Source organism: Babylonia areolata, chromosome 35 (genome assembly GCF_041734735.1).
Source record: "Babylonia areolata isolate BAREFJ2019XMU chromosome 35, ASM4173473v1, whole genome shotgun sequence".
Taxonomy (NCBI): domain Eukaryota; kingdom Metazoa; phylum Mollusca; class Gastropoda; order Neogastropoda; family Buccinidae; genus Babylonia; species Babylonia areolata.
The window spans coordinates 17,731,517-17,756,846 of record NC_134910.1 but is presented as its reverse complement, the minus strand read 5'-3'; the positions used below and the strand labels follow the sequence as shown (position 1 = coordinate 17,756,846).

Here is a 25,330-nt window from a genome sequence, read left to right as displayed (position 1 = left end):
CCTGATCACTGGATCACAAGTCCAACACCTTTCTGATTCTACCGCTTTGCATCCTGCACCTACCTACACAAGTACAGACACAATATGTTCAAAATCTGACCTGTAAAGAGGTGTGTGTACAAGGTGTCCATGCGATCGTTCATCTCCTGCAGTTTCTTGGGGTTCTTGTGGCTGCCGGCCGACCCTCTCCAGCGTGAGCGGACATCTTTGATGGCCTGCTTGCTCTCCCCTTTCAGGAAGATGACGATGGGGTAGTACTGGGCGTAGTTCAGTCGGTCCACATGGTACGGGGTCACATCCAATACACAATGTTTTTTCTGCAAGTTTGAATGCTTGGAATGATGATGATGATGATGATATGGATACTTACATGGCACCTATTCTCAGAGACCAAGATCTAAGCACTTTACAAATATGGAGTCATTTGCAAAACAGGCTGCTACCTCAGTAGAGCTGACTGAGAGCTAAGTATTGTTGTTACTTTGGTTTTATTCTTGTTTTTTTTGCCGCCCTGTTAGGCACACTGTTGAGTGTGTGGTGTGCTGTGGTATGGTATGGTGTGCTGTGGTGTGATGTGTGAGTGTGTGAGTGTCAATGTGTGTGCATGCATGTACACATGTGTGTGCTGTGTGGTGAGTATGTCTGTGTGTGTGTGAGAGAGAGGGAGAGAGAGTGTGTGCATGGCGGTGCATGTGACTGTGCATTTTCTTCTTCATGTCATCAAAACAATATCAGTTTGCTGTTGTTTTCTTTCTGCCCTTTACTCCTGACCACCTCCTCTCTGTGTGACATGACATGCATACACACAGCACTACAAGAACCTCAACGCACGCAACAACATGCACACGCATATAAACACACACCAGAGAAATACATACACACGATACACAGGACTCTGCACACGCACACACACACACACACATGACATACACAAAACTACATCCATACACACAAACACACACAGAGACAGAGACATAACGCAACTCACACGATCGATGGCTTCACGAATAGCGCCGAAACGAATGATTCCTGTTTTTCCCTTCTTGGGGTCGTTTTCTGCTCCCTTCTCCATCTCTAGGGAAACCAAACATATTTCACACAGGTGCACCACCGCCATGTCACTTGCTTTTCATCGACATAAAACAGACCACTGGCCTTTAAACAACTGGACTGTCTCCTAACAATAACAGCATAATATTCTTTAAAGACTGCATGCTCCAGAAAAGAGAAACAAATTAAAAAAAAAAGAAGAAGAAAGAAACGCTGATGGCACTGTATGTATGTGCATGCTTAAAACATCTCATATGGGGACTCGAAAGTGGTCAGGAAATTCTCTCTGTCACACACACACACACACACACACACACACACACACCAACCTCTGATAAAAGAAGGAGAAATCCTGGCAGCAGTGTGTATATGCAGGAAAAAACAACTTACGTGGTGACTCGAAGCGGTCAGGGAACTCTTTAAGCAGCATGTCTCTGGCCACGTCGGCAATGGCTCCAAACACCACCACAGGTCGCACAAAGGCCGCTGCAGTCAACACACATATTGTGCACAGGAGGGTGAAACACCATTCCAATAATCACTCTTTTCTTTTAAAATGATCATGTACCATGCACTCAGATATCTGTATGGATGCATGTTCACAAATGCACATACACAAATGTGTGTACACATAAACATGATGTACATATACATACATAAATAAATATCAAACATGTATGCACAGTACATAGAATGCACACACACACACACACATGTGCAAATATTTCAAACACACACACACACACACACACACACACACACACACACACACACACAGAGAAAAGTGGGAGGAAGAGAACAAAGCTAATACTCACGGTCTCTGAGCACCACTCGTTCATAGGGAGGGAACTTGGTGGCTAGGCCCGCTGTGACACAAAGTATGTATTTCATTATCATTATTATCATTCTTTTCTCTTCCGCCCTCTCTCTCCCTTTGTAAGATCTGATGTTAATTTCATTAAGCTGATCAATGTCTTTTTTTTCTTGTTCCTTTTTCTTTCTTTCATTTTTTCCTCATCCTTCACCTCATCCAATGGAATGGTGCATTATGTACATGATAATGAAGATCCTAGTTTATAATAACATCAATGATTTAACAACAACAATAAAAGGAATTAGAAAGAATAATAATAATACTCTAATACTAATAATAATAATTATTATTATTATTATATCTATAATCATATCTATATAGATCTGCAGTTAAGCCTGCACATGCAAACACAAACATGCTAGTGTGTGTAAGTGATTTTTTTTTTGTGATAAAGCAATGAAAAAATCCATGGGTGGCATACACTGGATTTTCACACTAAGTCTGAGAATAATCCAACTGTAATTTGTAATACTTTCATTTTGGATCAAGGAATTAAAAGTCTTATAGCAAATGTAGTTTAAATGAGATATCAACCTAATGATAACAACAGAAATGAAAGTCTAATCAAACTGCAGTTTGAAACAATGTTTGAAATAAGACTAACAAATATAAAACCCTTTCAATTAGATCAACAACAACAAAATGAAATAAATTCTGAATAGAACTGCAGCTTAAAATAAGGCCATCTAAACTGATAATGGGAAATAAGTTATGATTGTAAGTGCAATTTAGAATAAGGTCATAATACAAAAAAAAAAAAAAAAACCGAATGAGAACAACTGAACAGTAACAATTAGAATGCAGATGGGAACCAAATTCTGAGTTCGCAGTATGACTGCTAGTTAAAATCAATGTAGGACAGAGAACAACCAAGCTGTGAGAAAAATCAAATTGTGACAGTGACAACACAAAAGAGAACTGAATTCTGTTAATGGCTACAGTTCAAAGTTAGGCTGGTTAACCCCATTGCTGCTGCTGACAGTATGCCCGTCAGTGAATGCTGTCACCTGAACAGAGCTTACAGGCCAGGATGTCAGCCATTCTTCATTTGGACTGCTTGGGACTGCATGACTTTTGTTCAGCGAAATCAATTTCACCACATACAAGTCCACAAAAAGCAGTGACTGTGTTTTAGATTCATGCCACTGATCCCATTTCATCAAGTCCAGCAGTTAAGGGTTAACAGGCGACTAAGAACTAAACTGTAACAGCAAAACATGTAAGCAAGGTAAATTAACAAGACAAATATCTACAAGTAAATATCAATTACTGATAAAAATCACTGTATAAACAAACTACTCAAAAGTACTGAAGAATAACATTAACAGAAGTGAAACAGAAAAGAATTAAAGAAAAGAAAAACTTAACATTTCACAATAGCCATACAACCAAAACAGATATAAGAATGAGAAAATATATTTAAGAAAAGAAAATATAACATTTCACACAAATAAATGGATCATATTAGAAATACATGTATACCAGATAAAACAAAAAGTGAAAAATAACATTATATAAGTATTAAGCAACCTGAAAGAAATATATAAGAATCAGCTACTTTAAAACAGTGTTTTTTGTTGTTGTTTTGGGGGTTTGGGGTTTTTTTTTTTATTCATCAACAAATAATGCAAATTTCCTTTCTTGCAAACAAGAACCATCTCTGACACAATCATTATCTGAGTGATTTTTAACAGTGATGCTTAATAATATTAAAAAGTATTGAAATAATAAATAAACTAATAGATAAACAAGCTGTAAATCATAAACACCAGTAGCACTCTATTAGCAGAAACCACTGAACAACTTATACTACAAAGTTATAAGACTTCCACTGTAAAACAAACGCACACAATGCTATGATCATTACGTCTGTTCTGAAAGTTAAACTATGCAGAAATATAATCATAGCAGAAGCTAGCAGCTCTAAAAACTACTGGTAACGTTATCAGGATGTTTGGGTGTTGTTGTTTTTTTAACATTTTTTGCAATAATAGAGTGAACTACATATATATATATATATATATATATATATATATATATATATATATATATATTGATGGAGGTTAATTTTCATAATAAACAGAAACCCAAGAAAAATTCCTTGCGTAACTTCTGACTAGCTGCTACTAGCACTAGCTCGGCCACATCATTCTTTTTTTTTCAGTAAGGGCACATGCTCTCTCTCCCAATGCCTCCCCAGCCCCTCAAAAAAAAAAGAAAAGAGATAAAAAAACATAAAATATAAAAGGGAAAAAGTAAAAAACTTGGTGGACAAGACCGACAAGACAGAGCTGACAAACCACTGGTCACTGACACCTGAACAAAGCACAACCAACGTCACACATCACGCATCACACATCACGCATCACACATGCCCAAATGTTCAGGCACAGCTGAGGCAGTGCCAGGTTAAACTGAGACATAACTTCTTGGGTGGTGGTGGTGATTTTTTTTTTTTACTTGGTTTATCTGGGTGGGGGTAAGGGGAGGGTGCAAACTGGGTTATGTGTAAGACAGACATCTGCAACTGTCAATTTTTTACTTTATTTTTTTACAACAGATATGGTGTAGCATGTATGGATCAGTCCACATTCTTTGACATCTCCTGAAAACTGAAACTTGGTGGGGAGGGAGTATGTGGGAGATTCCTTTTTTTTTTTTTTTTTTTTTTGCAGTTGATTTGTTTTGTTTTGTTGCAGTAACATCTGCTGAATGATGTGAACTGTTTCAGTGACAGTACTCCAACAAAGCTCATCTTGCGTCCTCCATACACAGACACACCCAGGGTCTGTCTGTCAGTCTCAGTACCGTCAGTCTGCACAGGACTGTGGGTAAGTCTCCAGGAGGCCACATACCACACAGGAAACAGGGCTTTTCTTGTTCTCCCTCCACTCTACTTTCAATGGTGGACTGGGAACTAGTCTTTTCAAATGAGATAAGAAACTAAGATGTGCTGTGACTGACATTTTCTTGGTGCCAGTGAATGAACCCGCAGCAACAAAAGAAGTCAATATCACTGGCTGACTCTGCTTCATAAAAAAAGACTTAATTAATGATGATGAAATGATGGCAGCATTGTACCAAATATTACGGCTAAATCATGCACCAAAAAATCTAAATTCTACCAAAGTGACAGCCACAGTCTGCCTAAACAATGCAAGTCAGCTCATACCATCGCCAACTTATTCCAAAGAAATAATGGCAATAGTAAATTCTTGAGACAATGGCTGAATTCTGGCTCAGTGAAATAAGTCTAAATCCCCCCTCCGAAAAAAATCCCCTCCAAATACAAATAACTTAAATTGCACAAAAACAGTCAGTTTCTCATAAGTATGAAACCTAACCCCATACACAAGCACAGTGGGAACATGATGACACACACAAAAGCAGAAGAAAGAAAGGGAACACACTCTCCTTTGAGAGAAAAAGCGGCCTGGACTGTCGGAAGGAAAATCTGCTGTACCCCACTACTCCCTCTTCCCCCTCACAGAAAAAAAAACACAAACAAAATCTAATACAACCCCAACCCACCCCATCTCCAGTAAAAAAATAATAATAAAAAAATTAAAAAACCCACTCTCTCACCCAAATATAACCTAAGACAATACAGTACAAAATATACAGCCCTGGCCCCAACAGAAACAACAAGAGAGGCCAGAGACAAGCAGGAAAAACACAGCAACACTCAAACAACCTATCTGCACAAAGCGTAGACAGAAAGGCAACAGAAGCTAGATAAATATATATATCTTTAGTGGATGAGATGTCTTTTCTTGCTTGATTTCTTGTAAATGAAAATGTCATTCTTCTAAAACAAAAATGTTACATTTAATGTCATATTCTGTAATTCATGAATTGCTATGAAGATGACATTTTTTGTATTCTGGTAAATCATATATTTATTTGTATGTGTGTGTGTATGTATATATATATATATATATATATATATATATATATATATACACACACACACACACATACTTATTGAGTGTGTATATACGTAGGTATGTGTGTATGTATGTAGGTATGTATGGTTTTCTAATTGTGTAGGGGGGGTGGAGGGGGTGTTTATATGTATCAATGCATGTAAACATCATGCATTCTGGGATGTGGATGTGATTATGTGTTTACATGAATATATGTTTGTGGATGTGTCCTCTGTTTCAGTAACTGCACTGGTCTTTTCTCAGTATTATTCAAATTTCTCGTTTTTGTAAAAAATTAAAATTTTAAAAAAGCAAGTTTTTGCTTATTCCACTTCCCTCATAAAAGGAAATTAATTCATTCTTTTTTTTTCTTTGTCTTGCTATTGATACAGAAAGGAAACAGTTGGGTCATGGTTAAGTATTTTTAATTAAAACAGTAATACACTTTCCATTTATCAAATCAGCATTATAAACACACATCCATCTGACTCAGAAAAGCAAAGTTCAACAACAATAAAAGAAAAGACCCAAAAAATCATGAAAAATTAGAGTTCACTATGTACCATACTGACGTGTCACATAATCATCATCAATGTGGTTGGTACAAAATTATATTTCAATCAACTTGCTATAATAGATCCTTTTTTCATTAATTCTCTATATTCTTGTCCTTTATATCTTACACCCCTTCCCGTTCTCTCAGGTCTTCATATTGAAAAGCTCATTCGAGTCCCCAAAACCTCTTCATTTGGCCAAAGGGCCTTTCATTATCAAGCACCTTCTGTCTGAAATTCTTCCTATAGATCTCCGTCACTTACCAACAAACTTGAAAACCAAGCCTTTGGGTGTGATGAAGCATAGTTAACTGTCTGCATTTTTCCTCCTCCTACCCACCCCACTTTACCCTCTACTGACATCATCACGTATTGTGTCCGTGTCTGTGTCTGTGGGCAGGTGTTTGTGTGTGTGCAAGCGTGTGTGCATGTGTGTGTGTGTGCATGTGTGTGTGTGTGTGTGTGTGTGTGAGCATGTGTGAGTGTGTGTGCATGTGCAAGGTATTTTTTGTCTGTACATACTTCTTCATTCTTCATTTTAAAATTATAGCACAAGCCCTTTAACTCAGTAGTTTAAGAATGCATTTACATTAGGTTTAGTTTTATTAATGTGACATTTTACACTGACATTTGCACTCATGCCTGTACATGTGTGTGGGCATTATATATATATATATATATATATATATATATATATATATATATATATATATGTCATCTGTGTGCATATATAGATATGTCTGCAAATGTGTGATCATTCATCTGTTCATTTCGGACTCTTTACATCTCTTCACTTACAGCAATATAAATATAACAAAACATAACAAAACTGAGGGAGGAGGACATGGATATGATGAGTGTGAAGTGAGAATCACTGTGTGTGTGTGTGTGTGTGTGTGTGTGTGTGTGTAGGGGCATTTTCAAACTTCTATGTCTGTGCAGATCTACTAAACAACATTAACACACACTGATCGTACCTTTAACCCCTTGATTGCTGACCCTTTGTGAAATGTGATCAGTAAAGTATGAAGCAATACTACTTTTTGTGTACTTTTAAGTCATGTAATTTTTCTGAATAAGAGCAATGTATTATCAAGAAGTAGTCCAAACAAACAGTGATGACCTAAATCCTGACCTGCAAGCTCTGTTTTATCTCAGGAAACAGCACTTCACAGATGAGTGTATTCTAAAGCAACAGTAAATGGGTTAAACTCCCTGAACACCACACAACAGCGACTTCATGACTAATTCCCCAGCACATCACAATCACCTCTGTCTACACAGCAAGAAAAGACATCTGATCCACTTCCCTTTTGTGCTTCAAGGCAACACACAGCCACATCAAAACAAAACAAGTGATATTACGGCCATGAAGGAAAAAAAAAAGCATTAACAGCTAACGGCAAGTTTTCTTACCTCCCTCTTCCTCAGCTAACAGACCAACAAAAATTTAACTATCATAACCAAAGTCAATGACATAAAACAAACACAGTTCTTTAAAATAAAAAAATAAAAACCACAATAACAACAACAACAAAAAAGTGATAAAAAAGCAAACAGAATCAGACTTAACAATTTTTGTAAACCGAAATGAAAACCATCTGATAAATATCACAATATTTCCCAAACACAATAAATAAAGAAAACAAATTTGCTTTCTTTTTTAACCAGCTAATAAGAAAATGATGTGAATAATGATAAATAACTTAAAGAATTCTGAAACAGACACTACCTGGCTTGAGAAAATTTTTTTCTTCAAGAAGAGAACAAAAATTCTAAATTGGACAACAGTGTGGGGTGGGGGTTGGGGGGTATGATAACAAACAAAACAAAACAAAAAGAAATTTTAAAGTGGACATCATTAAGAGTGGAACGAAATGATCTTCATCAAAAACCAAATGATAAAAAACAGAAAAGAACTTCTTTAATGGTCACTAGTAGGGGGTTGGGGAGAATGGGGTGGGGTGGGGGGGAGAAAAATATTAAAATAATCATAAAAAAGAAAGAAACAGAAAAGAAAATAAGAAATTCTAAAACAGACATTATTAGGGGGGAGGGGGAGGAAGGAAATGTTAAGACAAGTATTTAAAATAAAACAAAAAATTCAAAAAGAGCCACTCCTGAAGGGGGGAAGAGAGGAAATGATATAACAATGAAAATGAAATTCTAAAACAGACACTATTAGGGGGAAATGGAAATGATATAACAATGAAAAAAAAAAACGACATAATTTCAAAACCTTCTGAAAACTACTCACAGAAGATGACCTCTTCCCAGTGGTCTTTGCCCAGGGACTTCGCTCGTCGTGCTGACTTCCGTTTGAACAGACTGCCGCGCCCTTTGTTGGGCAGTGTGTCTCTGCTGTTGGTGGTCTCCTGTTGACTGCTTGCCAGTGACTCTGCCCTGAAATGATAACAGCATGATAATAATGATGATGATAAACAATGAACGTCACAGAGTGTCTTGGAAGCTGTTTGTTGCTTGCTGGCTGCTTGCCAGCAATTCCACCCTGAAAAGATAACCATGTGATAATAATGAAGATGGCGATGATGATGGTAACAATAAATAACACTAACAATCATCATAAAACATAAACAGTGAAGATTATGACTGATGACTGACTGATGACAATGATAGTAATGATGATAACAAACTAAAATATTGTTAGTGATAATCCCAATACAATAATAATCCCAAACTAAACCCCAGAACAACAAATGGTAACATACACATGTCCAAGCTCAACCCTCTCTTCCAAATATAAGCATGCCTGTGAACACACACACACATCCACACCTCCGTACATTCCCACCCCTACCCATGCCACAAACACACACAAACACACGGATGCCCACACTGATGGCAAGCCTGAAGCCCCACAACCTTCCTTTCCCTACCCACTCCCCACCCTCACCCACCCATACCACCACCCTCACAAACACACAAACACACATCCCACCTCCCACACACATCAATGAGACAACACACACACCCTACCACCCACACCCAACACTACACACACATAACCCCCACCCCCCACCCCCACCCATTCTTCCCTTCCCCTCCCCAGCCTACCCAACAACCATACCCACACCATCCACACAACACTGCCACACAGACACACATGCAAGAAATACCCCCCACACTCCCTTACATGCACATGCAATAAATAAGCTCCCCTCCCATACACACGCAATAAATATACCCCTTCCACCCCACATGCAATAAATACAACCCACCCCCTCCATACACACACACATACAATAAATATAATCCCCCCCATACACACACACACATACAATAAATATAACATGCCGCCACACACACACATACAATAAATATAACACCCCCCCCCACACACACACATACAATAAATATACCCCCCCTCATACACACACACACCACACGTGTTCAGCGCTTGACGTTTAGTTCATCCGAGGAGAGAACTTGACCCTGCATTCAACTCAGGAGGGAAAGGTGCCACCTAAAAATAACACGCTACCGCGGGAAGGGTTAGAGCTTTAACTTGGAAGAACTGAGAGCACAAAACGCTATGAGTTCTCTTTCACGCTGCGCCTCCAGCCGTTATCAGCTGTTGGGAGGGAGAAAGACCAGTGTGCTGTTCCGCGCGATGGCAGCGGCCACAGGGAGAAAACAACACCTCTTCGTTAACTTTTGATAACACATTGCTTGTCAACGCAATCGCTTAATGAATAGTATGGTCTGAAAGAGCACAGTCTTAGCTTTAAAACGATAGGAAACTCAAATGTGAACATCCGATTATTTTTCTCAGGATAACTGTTTGAAAAAAGCAGGTATGCTTACCACCAGTTTGTTAACATGCATTTTGACACATTTTTAACACACTGAATCTAATCTCACAAAATTCGCTCAACGCAGACAATACATTCCATGCACAGCATTACACATCAGCATGCCTCTCACTAACCTGTGTTGATAGCTGGAAATTCTGAAGGAAGCTGTGGCGTGTTAAAGATCACAACTGTTTTGCAGCTTGTACAAATACTCCACAGGCACACTGATTCAGTCATTCACGCACACTGAAGAAAAGAGAGAGAAGGAAACAGAACGAAAGAAAGGAAGGGATGAAGGAGAGAAAGAGGGAAGGAAACAGCACGAAAGAAAGACAGAGAAGAAAACAGAATGAAAGAAAGGAATGGAAGAAAGAAATGTGAGAGAACAGAATGTGAAGGAAAACCAAACTCACGGTACTTCTGCTATGAAAAAAACCCACACCACCGCCAGTCACAATTGTCAGCACAGTTCTGTCAAGTAAATACTGCTATCTTAAAAAATATTTTCCAGCCAAGGAAAGTACTACCACCAACAAAAAGAGAAGTGTCCGTTCTTTCCAACAGTGCAAACATTAATGCCACAGATATAGGAGTATGCTCACCAGCCCGCTCAAAAGAGGCGCGCAAATTGCCACGCTTTAATAGAAGACAAAGAAGGGTCAGTGACGGGTTAGCAGGCACAGCAGCTGACCTACTTATCAGTGTCTGGCACTATCAGGCCTGTCAGGGGGATCTCGCAGTCGGCTAAGTGTGTGGTTCTGCTTATAGCCTAGACAGCAGTGACACATACAGTAAATAGAACACCCCCCTCATACACACACAAGTACAACAAATATAACCCCCCCTCATACACACACACATACAGTAAATATAACCCCCCCCCCCCCATCATACACACACATACAATAAATATATCCCCCCCCCCCTACACACACACATACAATAAACATACCCCCCTACACACACATACAATAAAAAAAATATCTTAAAACACTCACCACCACCCAATACACACACACACATGCAACAAATAAACTCACACACACACATACAATAAACAAACTCCCACTCATACAAACAAACACAAATGTAATAAATACCCCCCCCCCTCCTCCCCACAAACACATGGCCCACTAACTTTTTCCTGTTGGGGATGGTTCCTTTCTTGAGCTCCTCCCCCCCAGTGCCAACCCTGATGGCCAGCCAGGACCCCCCCCACCCCGCGGAACAAGGTGTCCTTGATGTGGAAGATGTCGCCCACCTTGAAGGCGTGGTCACCAGAATCACCTGCTGGCTGGTAGGTGAAGTGAGTCCTGGGGTGACAGGGAACACAGCATACCACATCAGTCACTATCTTATTGTTAGCACATCTCATCAGTCACTATCTTATTGTTAGCACATCACATCAGTCACTATCTTATTGTTAGTACATCATGTCAGTCACTATCTTATTGTTAGTACATCACGTCAGTCACTATCTTATTGTTAGCACATCACGTGGGTCACTATCTTATTGTCAGCACATCATGTGGGTCACTATCTTATTGTCAGCACATCACGTGGGTCACTATCTTATTGTCAGCACATCACGTGGGTCACTATCTTATTGGCACATCATGTGGGTCACTATCTTATTGTCAGCACATCACGTGGGTCACTATCTTATTGGCACATCATGTGGGTCACTATCTTATTGGCACATCATGTGGGTCACTATCTTATTGTCAGCACATCACGTGGGTCACTATCTTATTGTCAGCACATCATGTGGGTCACTATCTTATTGGCACATCACGTGGGTCACTATCTTAAAGTGACTTACAGCCCTGCCAGCATCAGGGCTAAAAACAATTCACCATTAACACAGGTTTTTAACTCATTTAGCCCTGAGTCTGAGCAATACCCTGGCATCAAAATCCATTTCATCAAAATGGTGCACACATCCTACATATGCACAAACTGCAAACAAAGGGAACAAACTTCTCTGGCTGTGTCCCCAGGAGTCAAGTTGGAAGAAAAGCCTGTCAATTTCAGTGTATGTTCTTTGCTTTTCTGCATCAATACAGCAGGGGAACCCACCAAGGCTGCAAACTCCCTTGGGTTGAGGAGTTGAATACAAAATTGAAAATCTGTTTAAAAACATTTGAAGCCCTTAACGCAAAAACTATCCCAATGAGAACATGGATGAAATGATGGTATTACAATGTCAGCTCATGCTCCTTGAATGAATCATCATCTGCTGCATAAATGGTCAGAAAGATCCTTTTGGGATTTTCTTTCTTTTCTTTTTTAATCATTATTTTACTTTTAACATGGAAGGAACAGAAACAGCAGGGCCACCAATGTGATCCTCAGGAAGTCAAGTGATCACACCAGAATCCTTCTACAAAGATGCATCGGCCTGATCGCAAACTGGAGAACTTGGAGGCTCCAGGACCTGAGATAGTCTCCCTAGTAGAGAGCAGTATCCCAGCCTGACGGGTGTGGCTATAGCAGGTTGGCGTGCAAAGCACTACGATGGGGACATGTCAGAGGACAGCAAGACAGAGTTGGAAACAATATAAAACATCGAATAAGACATCAAGAACTGATGGAAATAATGTAAATTAGATGAGTTCTGAGACAAAACTTCCCAGAAAGCTACACCACGCATCAAGAATGTACGAAAATAACATTTCAATACCATACAACATTAAAAGGTTGGCAAAGACAGCAAAAGCAAGATAATGGACTTATTTCAGGAAGTGGTAGCCAGTGTGAAAGAGTAATCAGCTCACACCGTAAATGGCATTTGACTGGCTAGCAGACAGCAGACTATTACAGAGATGACATATTTCGGAGTTTGCCAGGAATTTTGGCCAAACAGAGTAAATCAATAGGCCTAGTCTGCATCAGTTTGACATGCCTTTTTTTCTCTCACAAACATCTGAAAACTTATGAAACCTGTATCAATCCCGATTCTAGCCGTGGGCTGCTTTTCATCCCATAAAACACCACTGTCAAAACTGATCTCATTGAACTTGAAAAGAAAGAAACCTGGACAGGAAAATGTGGCACAAGTACCACAATATTCATACACATCAACTAAGACAGGGGAGGGGTGCAGAGAAGAGATAAGACCAGAGTGCTTCAATGATGAGATGATAATGACCACAAAAAAAAAATCTCTCTTTTTTCTTTTTTCTTTTTTTAACCCATCTCTTCTGATATGATCAAGAGTTGTATATGCTTCACAAGAAGATAAAAATGCAAAGGACCTTTACAGAATTAATCAACAAACATACACACACTCACCACAACACAACATGCACACATACATATTATGCACACACTAATGCACAAGTAGTCTCTCTCACACAAACACACACACACACACACACACACACACACACACACAGTCAGTGTGCAGCAACCAACCTGATGTAGAATGAATCACCGGCTTCATGGCTGGCCATAATACTGTCGTAGTCTGAAACGTCACAGACATAATCACTGTTAGACATCGTTATCATCATCATCATCACTACTACCGCCATCATTGGTGTCGTCATCACCACAATCATCTTTATGTGTGTGTCTCTTGATTTGTGTGTATGCATGTGTGTCTGTGTGTTTGTGTGTGTGTGTGTCTGTCCGTTTTTTGTATCTGTATATGCATCTGTGTGTCTGTGTATGTCAGTGTGCCTACATATATGTCTATGTGTGTGTATGCACAGTATGTGTATATAAATAATGTGTGTGTGTATATATGTGTAGATGTGTATGTGTGTGTGTGCATTAAACATGAGTGTGTGCATGCTCTTTGCTGTTTTGTACTGTTCTTCACAAAACACTATTTATTCATCTAAAAAAAATTATTAAAAAAAGGGAAATAAAACAGTGTTGATTTACATATGGACTCAATCTTCTGCAAGGCAACAACATGTACGCTGTACATCAGAAACTAGAGAAGACAACCTCACCTTCCTTCCTGTACTGCACAATGAGAGTGACCTTCCCTTCCAGGCTTGTCAGATGTGCCACTGCTTCCTCTCTCGTCAGGCCCACAATGTCAAGGCCATTTGCCTGGACCACAGATGTATGTATGCATCAATGTAACTTCCACACATACTCAGAAAAATAAATTATTTGAACTAAAAATATACAGACCATGTACAGACCAGATTACATACTCCCTCTCCCAATAGACCTCAAGGTGGTCTGGACGCTAGTCATTCAGATGTAATGATAAACCGAAGCCCCACATGCAACATGCACCTAGCACACACACAAAAGAAGCCACAGCAACAAAAGGGTTGTCACTGGCAAAATTCTTGAATTCTTGCCGACAGAAAAAAACAAAATGAAATATTGGTGGCATTGTACTGTGGCAACACGCTCTCCTCAGGGCAAGCAGCCTCGTGATGAATAGCAATATAATACAAAAATATTATATATTTTTAAAAATGTAACAGAAAATTGTCAATGGAAAGTTTTTTGTCTTCACTATCATAAATAGAACCAATGAAAAGAACTGATTTTTTCCCTATCTTTTAGTCAAATTTGATGTTGTCAAAGTATTTTCAGATAAAACAAATTTGTTAAAGTTTACGATCAACACACACACATGCACAACCAAAACAGATTACAATGACTCACTCTGCGAGACAAAAACAGAACTGTTGATTGGGGGCGAGGAGAGGAAGAGGGGCAGGGGGGGGGGAGACAGAGGGAGGGGGGGAGTGGCAGAGACATGAGGGGGGGAGGGGAGGGAGAGACCACTGCACAATGGTGGACTCAGGGACAGACAGGCAGACAGGAAGACCACCCCACTCCACCCCACCACTCTCTGCTTCCCAAAAGTAGGGGATGAGGGAGGAAAGCCTTATTTTTCTTTCCATGCATTCAGTTTTCTGCTTCGTTGATATTTGACTCTGACAACATCTACCACATGACATATATTCCTATTATTCTAAGACATTACTTTGTAAAATTTTCTTGATATCATCACAGTAAAAATGTCACTGCCCACATTGTTATTCTTTAATATTTTCAAATACTATTCTCCTTTCCTGTCCATTTGCAGGTAATTCTGGATAACAACCACAAAAATCACATGTCAGTGGATGAATGACAGTGTGGTACATGAATTGTTGAAAGGATGAATGAGAGAAAAAGGAATAAAAAAAACAAACAAAACAAAACACAAAGGTTAAAAAAAGGAGACCATATTGATATGGCCAAGTGACATGAACCAGTGGCCTTACTAAAACAATCCTCCACAGAAGACAAAGGGGGGAAACAGAAAGAAAAAAAAAGATTGAAAACCATTTGCAGAGACCCAGGATTTGTAACATAACCAACAGACCTGGAGGAATCTTGTGAAGAGTTTTTTGTGCAGCACCCCAGTGACTCGTCAGAGTAAAGGGAAAAGTAGGAGATGAAATAAAAACAACAACAGCAGTGTGGTACCTGCAGGATCTGATCCCCCTCCACCAGTCCCTCTGCCTCGGCCCCACTGCCCGGCTGAACGGAGGCGATGAAGATGCCGGTGGCGTTGCCTCCCGCCAGCCGCAGTCCCAGACCTTTCTGCCGGTCCTTCTGGAACACCACGCGCCGGATGTCCGTCCTGGGCACACACAACACACCATGGATCATCAGTGTTGCCTTTTCTGAATGTGTGGGCTACAACTCTATCTACTTGTATCTACCAGTGAACTTATACATGTATGACTGATTTCACCTGGCAATTTAGGCAGCGATTACTACGATTTCAGGCTTGGGCATTCTCGGTATATTAATGTTGCTATAACCTACTGCACGCTAACATGGACTGCGGGATTTTTAATGAGTGTATTTAATCTTCTGCCATGAGTATACACACAAATGGGATTGTGTGACCTGGGAGAACAGACAAATCTCCATCCTTAACCCAGCAGGTGCCGATCAGACAAATCTCCATCCTTAACCCAGCAGGTGCCAATCAGACAAATAGGAGGAGTTTGTATTATACTCCATGTTTGGTGTTTACATATACTTACCATGTCAAACTGATGCAAACTAGGCCTATGGTTTGCTCTGTTTGGCCAAATTTCGCGCGGCTAACAGTGAAAAGACGCCCCTCTTAGTCTGGCCCGCTCTTAGCCAATCAAACGCCTCTAACAGCTATAAGCGCTGAATCATTCCGTGGCCATGAATGAAAATGCCCCATGAGAACCACGGCGGAGACGCGGGGACGGACGGGCGGGCATTCGAGTTTGACATGGTAAGTATATGTAAACACCAAACATGGAGTATAATACAAACTCCTCCTTTTGGTGTCATATACTGTACCATGTCAAACTGATGCAGAATTTAAAGCAAATGGAGGAGGGCAACGCCTACTGGTTCGTATGGGGAGCCCTTGAAACTGAGACGGCAGTGTTAGCCGCGACAAAGGAAATCCCCTTGGAACCGTCAGCCCTGGTCATACGGAAATCCCGGAGGTAGAAGTTGATGAAGGGATTCTCCGACCGCCAGAAGGCTGCCTCCAAGACATGCTGCAGTGGTACCGAGTGCTGGAAAGCAGCCGAAGTAGCTATGGCCCGCACTTCGTGTGTTCTGGGATTAAGACAGCTGAGATCCTTGTGTGCATGAGAGTAGGCTCTACGAATGACTTGGGAAACCCAGCGGGAAATGGTGCCTGCAGCGATATCTTTCTTGTAATTCTCATTGAGGGAGATGAGAAGGCGCCTCTGAGAAGAACGCCTATGGCGAGACCTATTGCAATAGTATTTGAGGCACCGAACGGGGCAGAGATGCCTATCTTCATCATCTTGTGCCAGAATATCCGACAAAGGTCTGACCCTCAGAGAGGGGGAAGGGACCTCGGGGTCTTGGTTCTTAGCCAGAAACTCTGGAAGGAAACGAAGAGTGATGGAACCATCTCTGTGGAATGCTAGATCTTGTGGCATACCACTAAGACCATGAATCTCACTTCTACGACGGCCCGTGGCCAGCAACAGAAGGAAAGTGGTCTTGAGAGTGAGCAGGTCAAAAGGAATAGTCCCCAATGGCTCAAAGGGCTGTTTTCGAATGAAATCCAGCACCAGGAACAAGTCCCAGAGGGGCACTCTTCTGGGATTCCTAGCTTCCTTCAGAGAGGCGCCCCTAGCCACTGCTCTGAGCAGGAAATCAGCTTCAAAAGCGGGACCACCTAGCTGTTTGATAGTGGTACAAATGGCAGACCTGTACCCTCTCACAGAACTAGCAGACAGGTTGAGAACCGAGGAGCAGTGAGCCAAAAAGTTGGCCAGCTGCATGCTCGTAGGGTTAGTAGGGGGAATGTTCTGAGCTGTACACCAACTCAGCCATTTCTTCCATCGAAAGTCATACAAAGTCTCTGTTCCCTCCCTCCTGGCTTTGGAGACTATGGAGAGGAGGTCGGAGGAGGCACCCCCCTTGGTCAGCGCGGCGGACACAGAGGCTGACCGCGGGGTGGAAGACTTCAATGGTGATGCTGACAGATCCGCCCGCACAGCAGCCACGCGTGCAGGTGGAGCATTTGAGGATTGGAGTGAGGAATGCCCGAACGAGGCTGCCTCAGCAGATGAGGTTTGGTTTCCAGTTCCAGTGGTGGAACATGTGTCAGGGACTGAAGGACCGGAAACCAGGGCTGGGCTGGCCATTTCGGCGCAATGAGGATCATCTGCGGGCGTTCCAACCTGGCTTTCCGTATCACCTTGGACAGGATTGGAAAGGGAGGAAACGCGTAGGCAATCAGACTGCTCCAGTCTAGAGAGAGAGCGTCCACTGCCCATGCTTCTGGGTCGGCGACTGGAGAGACGTACGTGGGAAGTCTCTTGCTGAACCTTGTCGCAAAGAGGTCCACCATCAGCCGGAACCACTGTTCCCACACTCCTTGCAGGGTGTCCTTGTCCAGGGTCCACTCTGTGTGGATGACACTCTTGGACCTGCTGAGAGCATCTGCCAAAATGTTGTCTTTCCCTGCTATGTGTCTCGCTGAAAGTGCAATGCCCCTGCTGTGGCACCAACGGAGGAGAGCCTCGGTCCGCAGAGAGAGGTCTGGCGAGTGCGCTCCGCCCCCTTTGTTCACGTAACAAGCGACTGTTGTGTTGTCCGTGAACAAGCGAATGGTCTTGCCTTTGGCCTCCGCTATGAAGTGCTGGAGAGCCCTGCGAACTGCCTCCAGTTCCAGAACATTGATGTGGCATAGGCGCTCCTCCGGGGACCAAGTCCCTGCTGCATGGAGTGAGTCCATGTGGGCTCCCCAGCCCATGGAGGAGGCGTCTGTGAATAGTGCCACCTGAAGAGTAGGTGGGGCTATGGGCACCCCCTGTGTCAGAAGAGGGGTGGTTAACCACTCTGATGTCACCTCGAGGAACCACTCGCCCAGACATATCCGGGTATCCCATGGCTGAGTGCTCTGGGACCACCGTAGCCTGAGTGCCCTCTGAAGAGGGCGCTTGAGAACCCTGCCCAGAGGGATGAGAGGTGCCATGGACTCCATCATGCCCAGGAGGGAAGAAAGTGTCCGCGCCGTTGCTTGGGAGGAATGGCGCAAGTGGTTGAGGAGGCCTGCCAGACGGTCCCACCGATCTGGCGTCGGAGAGACTATCATGGACCGCATGTCGAATCTCATCCCTAAGAAGTCGAAGGACTGGCTCGGGGACAGATCGCATTTCTCCTGGTTCGTGATGAAGCCCAGTTGGGAGCACAGGTCTAGAAGTCTGGCTGTATGACTCTGGCACAGAGCCTGTGACTGGGCCAGAATAAGCCAGTCGTCCAGGTACACACAGAGCCGAATGGACTCCGACCGGACGATTGACACCAATTCCCGCACCACCTTGGTAAACAGGAAAGGGGCAAGGGACAGACCAAATGGGAGGGCAGAGAACTGGAACACTCTGTCCCTCCACACGAACCTCAGGTACCGGCGGGATGCCGGGTGGATGAGGATATGGAAATAAGCATCTTTCAGATCGATGGACGTCGCCCAATCTCCCTGTTGCATGGTCTCCCGAATCTGTGCCTGTGTGTCCATCTTGAATTTCATCTTGGGGAGGAAACTGTTGAGGGGGGACAAGTCCAGGACTGGTCTCCACCCTCCGGAGACTTTTGGAATCACGAACAACCGGCCGTAAAAACCGGGGCCCGGGTCCGAGAGTTGAGATATCGCCCCTATGAGGAGTAGGTGCGATATCTCTTTCTCTAAGACGCTCTCCTGCTCCATCGAGCTGGGCACATAAGGAGGAGGAGTGGATCTTAGAGGGGGGCGGTCCCCCACCCAAGGGAGCATGTACCCCGACTCTAGCACCGACACAATCCAGTCGTTGAGTCCCAGAGCACGCCACTGATGCGCGTGCCGGGACAAGTTTCCTACTTGGAGAGGCTGAACGACTGGCGGTGCTGAATCGGGGCCCAGTCATTGGGGGTGCTGCCTTCTGGCCTTGGGCATGGCCGGACGGCTTGGACGGCCATGAGGTGGTTTGTTCCTCTGCCGCTGATTCTGAGCACGCCGCTTTGGCTTAGGAGGCGAGGTATATGGAGGAGCCCTGGTGGCGGGTCTCTTCAAAGGCATAGAACCCTGGCGCCCCTGGGAGGATTGGGCTAAATATGAGGCCACCTCCCGGTTTGTCTCTGCCCTGTGGCTGACAAAATGCGGCGCATACTGGCCGAAGAGGGAGTGCTGCTGTGCTGGGATGGACCGCAGAGCAGCCCTCTCCTCTACTGGAATGTTAGAGAGGCGGAGAACAGCATCCCGCCGCGCTAGCACCGTATTGAAGTGAAGGCTGGTAGCTGCGTCTGCAGCTGCCGTGAGACCAGACGCTACTCGATTGCCAAAAGTGTTTAACCTCGGGTCTGAGAAGAGGCCAGGCAGGCCAGAGGAAGGAGACTCCGTGTCCTGCTGAACTGGACGTCGTTCCCACAGCTCATTGGCTCTGTGGAGGAACGCGTCAAAGAAGGTATAAGCCGTGGACACCTCGAGGAGGCAGCGGCGGGCCAGTTTGTCCCACTCTGCAAATGTCTTAAAGGGAAGAGTAGCTGAGGTGGGGAAGGTGGTGCGCTGTGAGACCAACATCCTGTCCTGCGCGGAGGGTTCTGCTTCCCTGTAGGCAGGGTGGTCCTGTGTGTACCAGGACCACACTCCTCCCTTGGAGGGATCTTTAAGGAACTTGCCTGGGGCAAAAGCGCCCGGGGCAGAGAGTGACTCCCTGCCTGGAGGAGGGATGGAAGCAGCACCCCTGACGGTGCGGGCTGGCTTATTAAGCCACTCCTGAGCCATTTCTGGCACTCTGAGTCGCCTTGTGGTTCTGGAGTTAGAGTCACCTGACCGTAGGAGGGTTAAGGGTGACAAAGTTGCCTGAGGGACTGATTCAGCATGTGTGACCCTATTGGGGAGGGTCAGTTCGAGCTCGGCAAAGTCCGAGTTTGGTTCAGGCTGGTCCCTAGGGAGGCGTGGGCTCCATCTGTCGCACTGGGATGGGGGCGAAGAGTGCTCATCTGCTTGTTCGTCCTCATCCGAAGACAGGGGCTGTCCTTCTTGTTCACAGTCCATCCCCTGTTGGGTGCCATCCCAAGTGGATGTACCCACGGGGGCGTCCTGTGGGCTGTGGTCAGCCCAGCGGGATGAGCTGGGGCGATCCCGAGCAGGGACCCTGGTCTCCTCTGTTATGTCCTTGACACCTGAAGAGGGTGGGGAGTGTGTGGACCGTAGGTCCAACCATGCTTGGGATGGTGGGTGCCACACCTTCTCAGAGAGAGCGTCCCTGGACGCCAGAGGGACCCACGACTGCTGTGAGGGGACGAACACCCACTCATCTCCTTTTAGGACCGAGGGCTGGGTAGGTGGGACCAGCAGGCTCCCACGGGCTGAGCGGGGTCCCTCAGCTGCCGTCGATCCTGAAAAGGAAGCCGTAGTGACCGTGGCGGTCACCTGCGTGCTGACAGAGGACCTATTCGAGGCTGTAGTGTTAACACTGGTCGAGGAGCTCGACCTGCCCAACGAAGAGTCAATCCCTCTTGTCGGGGCTGTGTGTGTCACTCTGTGGTCTGTGCTGGGTTGGGTCCGGTGGGGAGCGGACCAGGGGTTAGTCCCTGGTCCTCCCGGGAACCCAGCATGCACCATAGGTGCACCCCAGTACGGGTAGAATGGGGGATACCACCCATGGGCACCAGCCATCCCGTGACCCCAGCCCCAAGGGTCACTGGTGCCTTGACCTCGTTGAAGGGAAAAGCCTGGCCAAGTCGGAGGGAGGTCAGGTCCGACTTGGGTGTCAGACAGGCCGAAAGGCCGGCGGTCTGACTGCCCGGAACCGCCTGACACGCGCGGGACTCCCCCAGCAGGGGAGACCGGCCGGATAGCGGGGAGACCTGCAGAGCAGGTTGCCACGCGCCCAGAATCCCCTCCCGTGGGGAGACTGGGGTGGCTTGGCCCGGGGTGGGCTAAGTGGAGGTCCCCCCCCGGAACCAACTGTTTTTCTCCCCCAGGAGGAGGTGGGGGAGGGGGGTCGACCGAGGAGGGAGGAGGGGAAACAGCACTGGGGCCCCTGAGGGCCGTCTCCGTGTGGGGACCCGGATAACGGCGGGGGGCGGCCTCCCCTTGGGAGTCCGCACCCAGCCGCGAGTTCCCACCACCAAGAGAGGACGTGCTACTCCCCCTTCCACCCGCCTCGCGCTGGGACACTTCGGGAGGTGACGCTCGAATCCCTTTCCCCCCGGTCCCCTTCATGACCGTTTTATCGGGACGAGCGTCCCCTCCGCGATCAGCGTCTGCAGACGCATCGCCGCGGTCCCTATCGGGAGAAATCATGAGCTCCGGGCCTGGGAGAGTCTCTTGGCGAGTATCTCTGCCAGCATCATGATCCCTGCCTTCGTAGGATGGCAAACGAGGCATGGTACCGCGCGTAAGCACCCAGCGAACAATACGAACCCCAACAGAGAAAGGAAAGACAGGATCGACTCAGAGGTAGAAAATACGATCGAGGGGCCGAGTCGAAACGAGTACACAGAATGTAAGCACAATACACATGCAAGCCGCATACAACAAAATAAGGCCAAATGAAAACGCTTAATAGCCAAAAAAAGCGTTAGACGAGACAGAGCGAAAACCTGACAAGATGGCGTGGAGAGCCTTGGCCAAAGGAATGATTCAGCGCTTATAGCTGTTAGAGGCGTTTGATTGGCTAAGAGCGGGCCAGACTAAGAGGGGCGTCTTTTCACTGTTAGCCGCGCGAAATTTGGCCAAACAGAGCAAACCATAGGCCTAGTTTGCATCAGTTTGACATGGTACAGTATATGACACCAAAATAATGACATACTACTTTAAAACATGCCAAGCATCTCATGGATGCATTTCAAACAATGGATAGCTGTAATTCTCCAAACAAAATGTCTTCACTTCTGTAACATTACGGAAGAAGTTGAACAATTGTATTTGATATTCTAATTTCACTGCTGGATAGTTCATCAGCATTGACATTCTTATATTGTCTCAGTAAGCTGAGAGGAAAACAATATGTACAAAAATAAAGTATATATAAATATGTGCCATGCAAGCTAAAAAGTTAAATGCACCATGCAAAGCACAAAGAGTGGCGTTTTGTTTGAACAGAATACATCTCATCATTGCCACATAAAGCTATGTACACAAAGGTTTATACTTAAAGGTTTGTTTTTTTAAAGGATGACTGGAAGAAAACATTGGGGGATTTTTAAGGCTGACCCCTAATTTTTTTTAAAATGCATCAGTGAACGTTTTGGGATTTTACCCCTCAAGTTGACCACAAATGTAAAGTGAAGTTTTTTTAGTAAAAAACATCATGATTATACATTTTGCATTTGCTCAGTCTTAGTTTTTCTGGTGATGGCTTCAGACCTAAATTTTAGTGTTCAGTACATACAAGGTATAATATGCACACAATTTTGTTTGTTCTTTATTCTCAGCTGCAAGGTTGTGAAAATTATTGGAAGCGTCAAGTCTTTCTTCCCAATCATGTTCACACATGTGGGTTGACACACTTTTTTTTTTTTGATTGATTATATTTATAATGAAATAGTTTCCTGGCATCACGGCAGATTTCTTTAAGATGAGCATCTGATCCAATGAGGAATTGAAAAATAAAATCTTTATTTGAATACTGACTCAAATTTCATCTAGGTAGAGGACTTTTTTTTTCCTTCTCCCCCTAAATCCTGGAGCCATCACCAATTTATCACATCAGTCCAATTATTTCAACATGATCTCGCAACAGAGAACACATCCCTGAACCCCAACAATGACTATATTTTCTAAACTAATGGATGTTTTTTGTCTTTTTTTAAGAAAAGGCAATGAATGAAAACTCCTTGGACAACTGAAAAAAAAACAACAACAATAAACAACAACAAAAATCAAACAAACAAACAAACAAAATCACAAAACTTAAGACACAGATACATTTCACAAAGATAAAATAATTTCCACTCAAAGGTTGATAGCAGCACTCTCATTCCCTCACCCTAAAATGCTTGTTCAAGCAAACAACAGTACTGCCATTCAGCAACTCAGAAGCCTAATATAAACATAATAATGTCACAAACTGTCCCTCCAAAAATACAATTTAATTCAAATAATAAATAAAAATATGTCCAGAAAATGGCTCCCTCTGAAAGAAAGCTTAAATGATAAGTAAAATATGTCTAAAAAATACAGATATGTACAGAATTAACCGCATCTACACATGTGCATGAACACACACACATTTGATACATACCTCATAAACATGTCTCTCGTCAAACAATAACAGTTTTAAGACAAACCTAAAATGTGCATGATCTTATTGCAACTTTGAACAATAATTTTAAAAAATAATTCAGAAAGAGGTAAAGACAACAACAACAACAACAAAAATTAACCAAGTATCATAAATAGAAACAATCAAAAATGTCATGATTTATACACACAACTTCTCACTAAATGTCAAACACACTCAGATCATCTGATGCACAAGTAATCTTTGACACATGAAAGATTACATATCAATCTCAGATACACAAAACATTATGATCAACTGATATATACGATGGACATAAATTAAGACTTTTAGAAATGCTTTTCTAAGAACCAGTGCACATGTTTATATTAAGGACTGTGTCTAGAACGCCTTGAAATTGCCAACTGCACCATTTTTCGGATCCAGATTCAGACTCCCATAGCACTGACCCAGCATCAAGATGGTGGCAAATTCAAAAGTGATTTTACTGGTACATTAACTTGTAGCCTCTCCTAAGCTACTGCTAAAACATCTGCAGATATAGTAAGTAGGAAACTAAATCTCCATGTGAAGGTGAGTGACTCTTCTTCTTTTCTCTGTCGGACGGCGTCGACGCACACCAAAGAACTTTTTCATAGCATCCATGATAACGCAATAAGCCTATTCACGAGCAGACGAAGTATCGCTGTGAAGTTAGTAACTCATTGACAGTCTTGACGCTGTAAACACGTGTGCCGTGCAGCAATGTCCAGGAAAGTTTCGCAAATGCGATCCTCTACTAGTATGGAGCCCAAAGACGATAGGCAAAGAACCAGGGCTAGCTCTGCTTCTTCCAAGATAGGGAATCATGACCGACACATGGGCAAAATGATAATCGCTGCATCGACTATGGAACTATTTGCATAGACACTGATAAAGCCCTGGAATGTGGTCTCTGCCATCGTTGGTTCCATGCATCGTGTCAAGGCATTGATGTTGCAATGTATGAGGTTCTTTCCAAGGATAGCACCTCCACAAGACCCCTTCTCCACTGGTACTGTAAACCAACATGTAGTAAGTTAGCTAACAACTTCATTGATGGTCTCCTGAAAGTGCAACTAGAAGTGGGCAGACTTGGGCAAGAAGTCACAGAGATGAAAGACAAAATGAAGATGACTGAAGAGGGAGATTTCCCACCCAAGATGGCGGATGCAGTGAGAAGTCTGGCAGGTAGTGCAGAAGGTCAGACACATGCTACAGTATAGATCAAAAAGGAAGAAATAGAGAAAAACAAAGAGCATAACAGACAGATAGAAGATAGGACACGCAGAAGCAAGAACCTGATTATCTTCAGAATACCTGAGCCTACAAGAAAGGAAAAGAAGGATAGAGACCGAGA

At 43.6% G+C, this 25,330-nt stretch overlaps 2 protein-coding genes across 5 annotated transcripts in view; both read right to left on the bottom strand.

Annotated features, from left to right (window-relative positions):
* Positions 1-15,822, bottom strand: part of LOC143278143 (tight junction protein 1-like) — a 71,864-nt gene extending 56,042 nt beyond the window's left edge. For all 4 annotated transcript variants that reach the window (XM_076583172.1, XM_076583175.1, XM_076583173.1 and 1 more), the window contains exons 1-9: positions 15,671-15,822; positions 14,182-14,284; positions 13,637-13,688; positions 11,358-11,532; positions 8,662-8,807; positions 1,866-1,916; positions 1,441-1,536; positions 989-1,074; positions 101-317 (exon numbers count right to left, since the gene is read on the bottom strand). In XM_076583172.1, coding sequence (XP_076439287.1) covers positions 101-317; positions 989-1,074; positions 1,441-1,536; positions 1,866-1,916; positions 8,662-8,807; positions 11,358-11,532; positions 13,637-13,664 — 799 coding nt within the window. In that variant the 5' untranslated portion in view covers positions 13,665-13,688; positions 14,182-14,284; positions 15,671-15,822. The remainder of the gene's footprint in view (positions 1-100; positions 318-988; positions 1,075-1,440; positions 1,537-1,865; positions 1,917-8,661; positions 8,808-11,357; positions 11,533-13,636; positions 13,689-14,181; positions 14,285-15,670) is intronic.
* LOC143277999 (tight junction protein 1-like) overlaps positions 14,156-25,330 on the bottom strand; it is an 87,258-nt gene continuing 76,083 nt past the window's right edge. The window contains exons 16-17 of the mRNA XM_076583011.1: positions 15,671-15,827; positions 14,156-14,284 (exon numbers count right to left, since the gene is read on the bottom strand). Of these exons, the coding sequence (XP_076439126.1) occupies positions 14,156-14,284; positions 15,671-15,827 (286 nt within the window). The remainder of the gene's footprint in view (positions 14,285-15,670; positions 15,828-25,330) is intronic.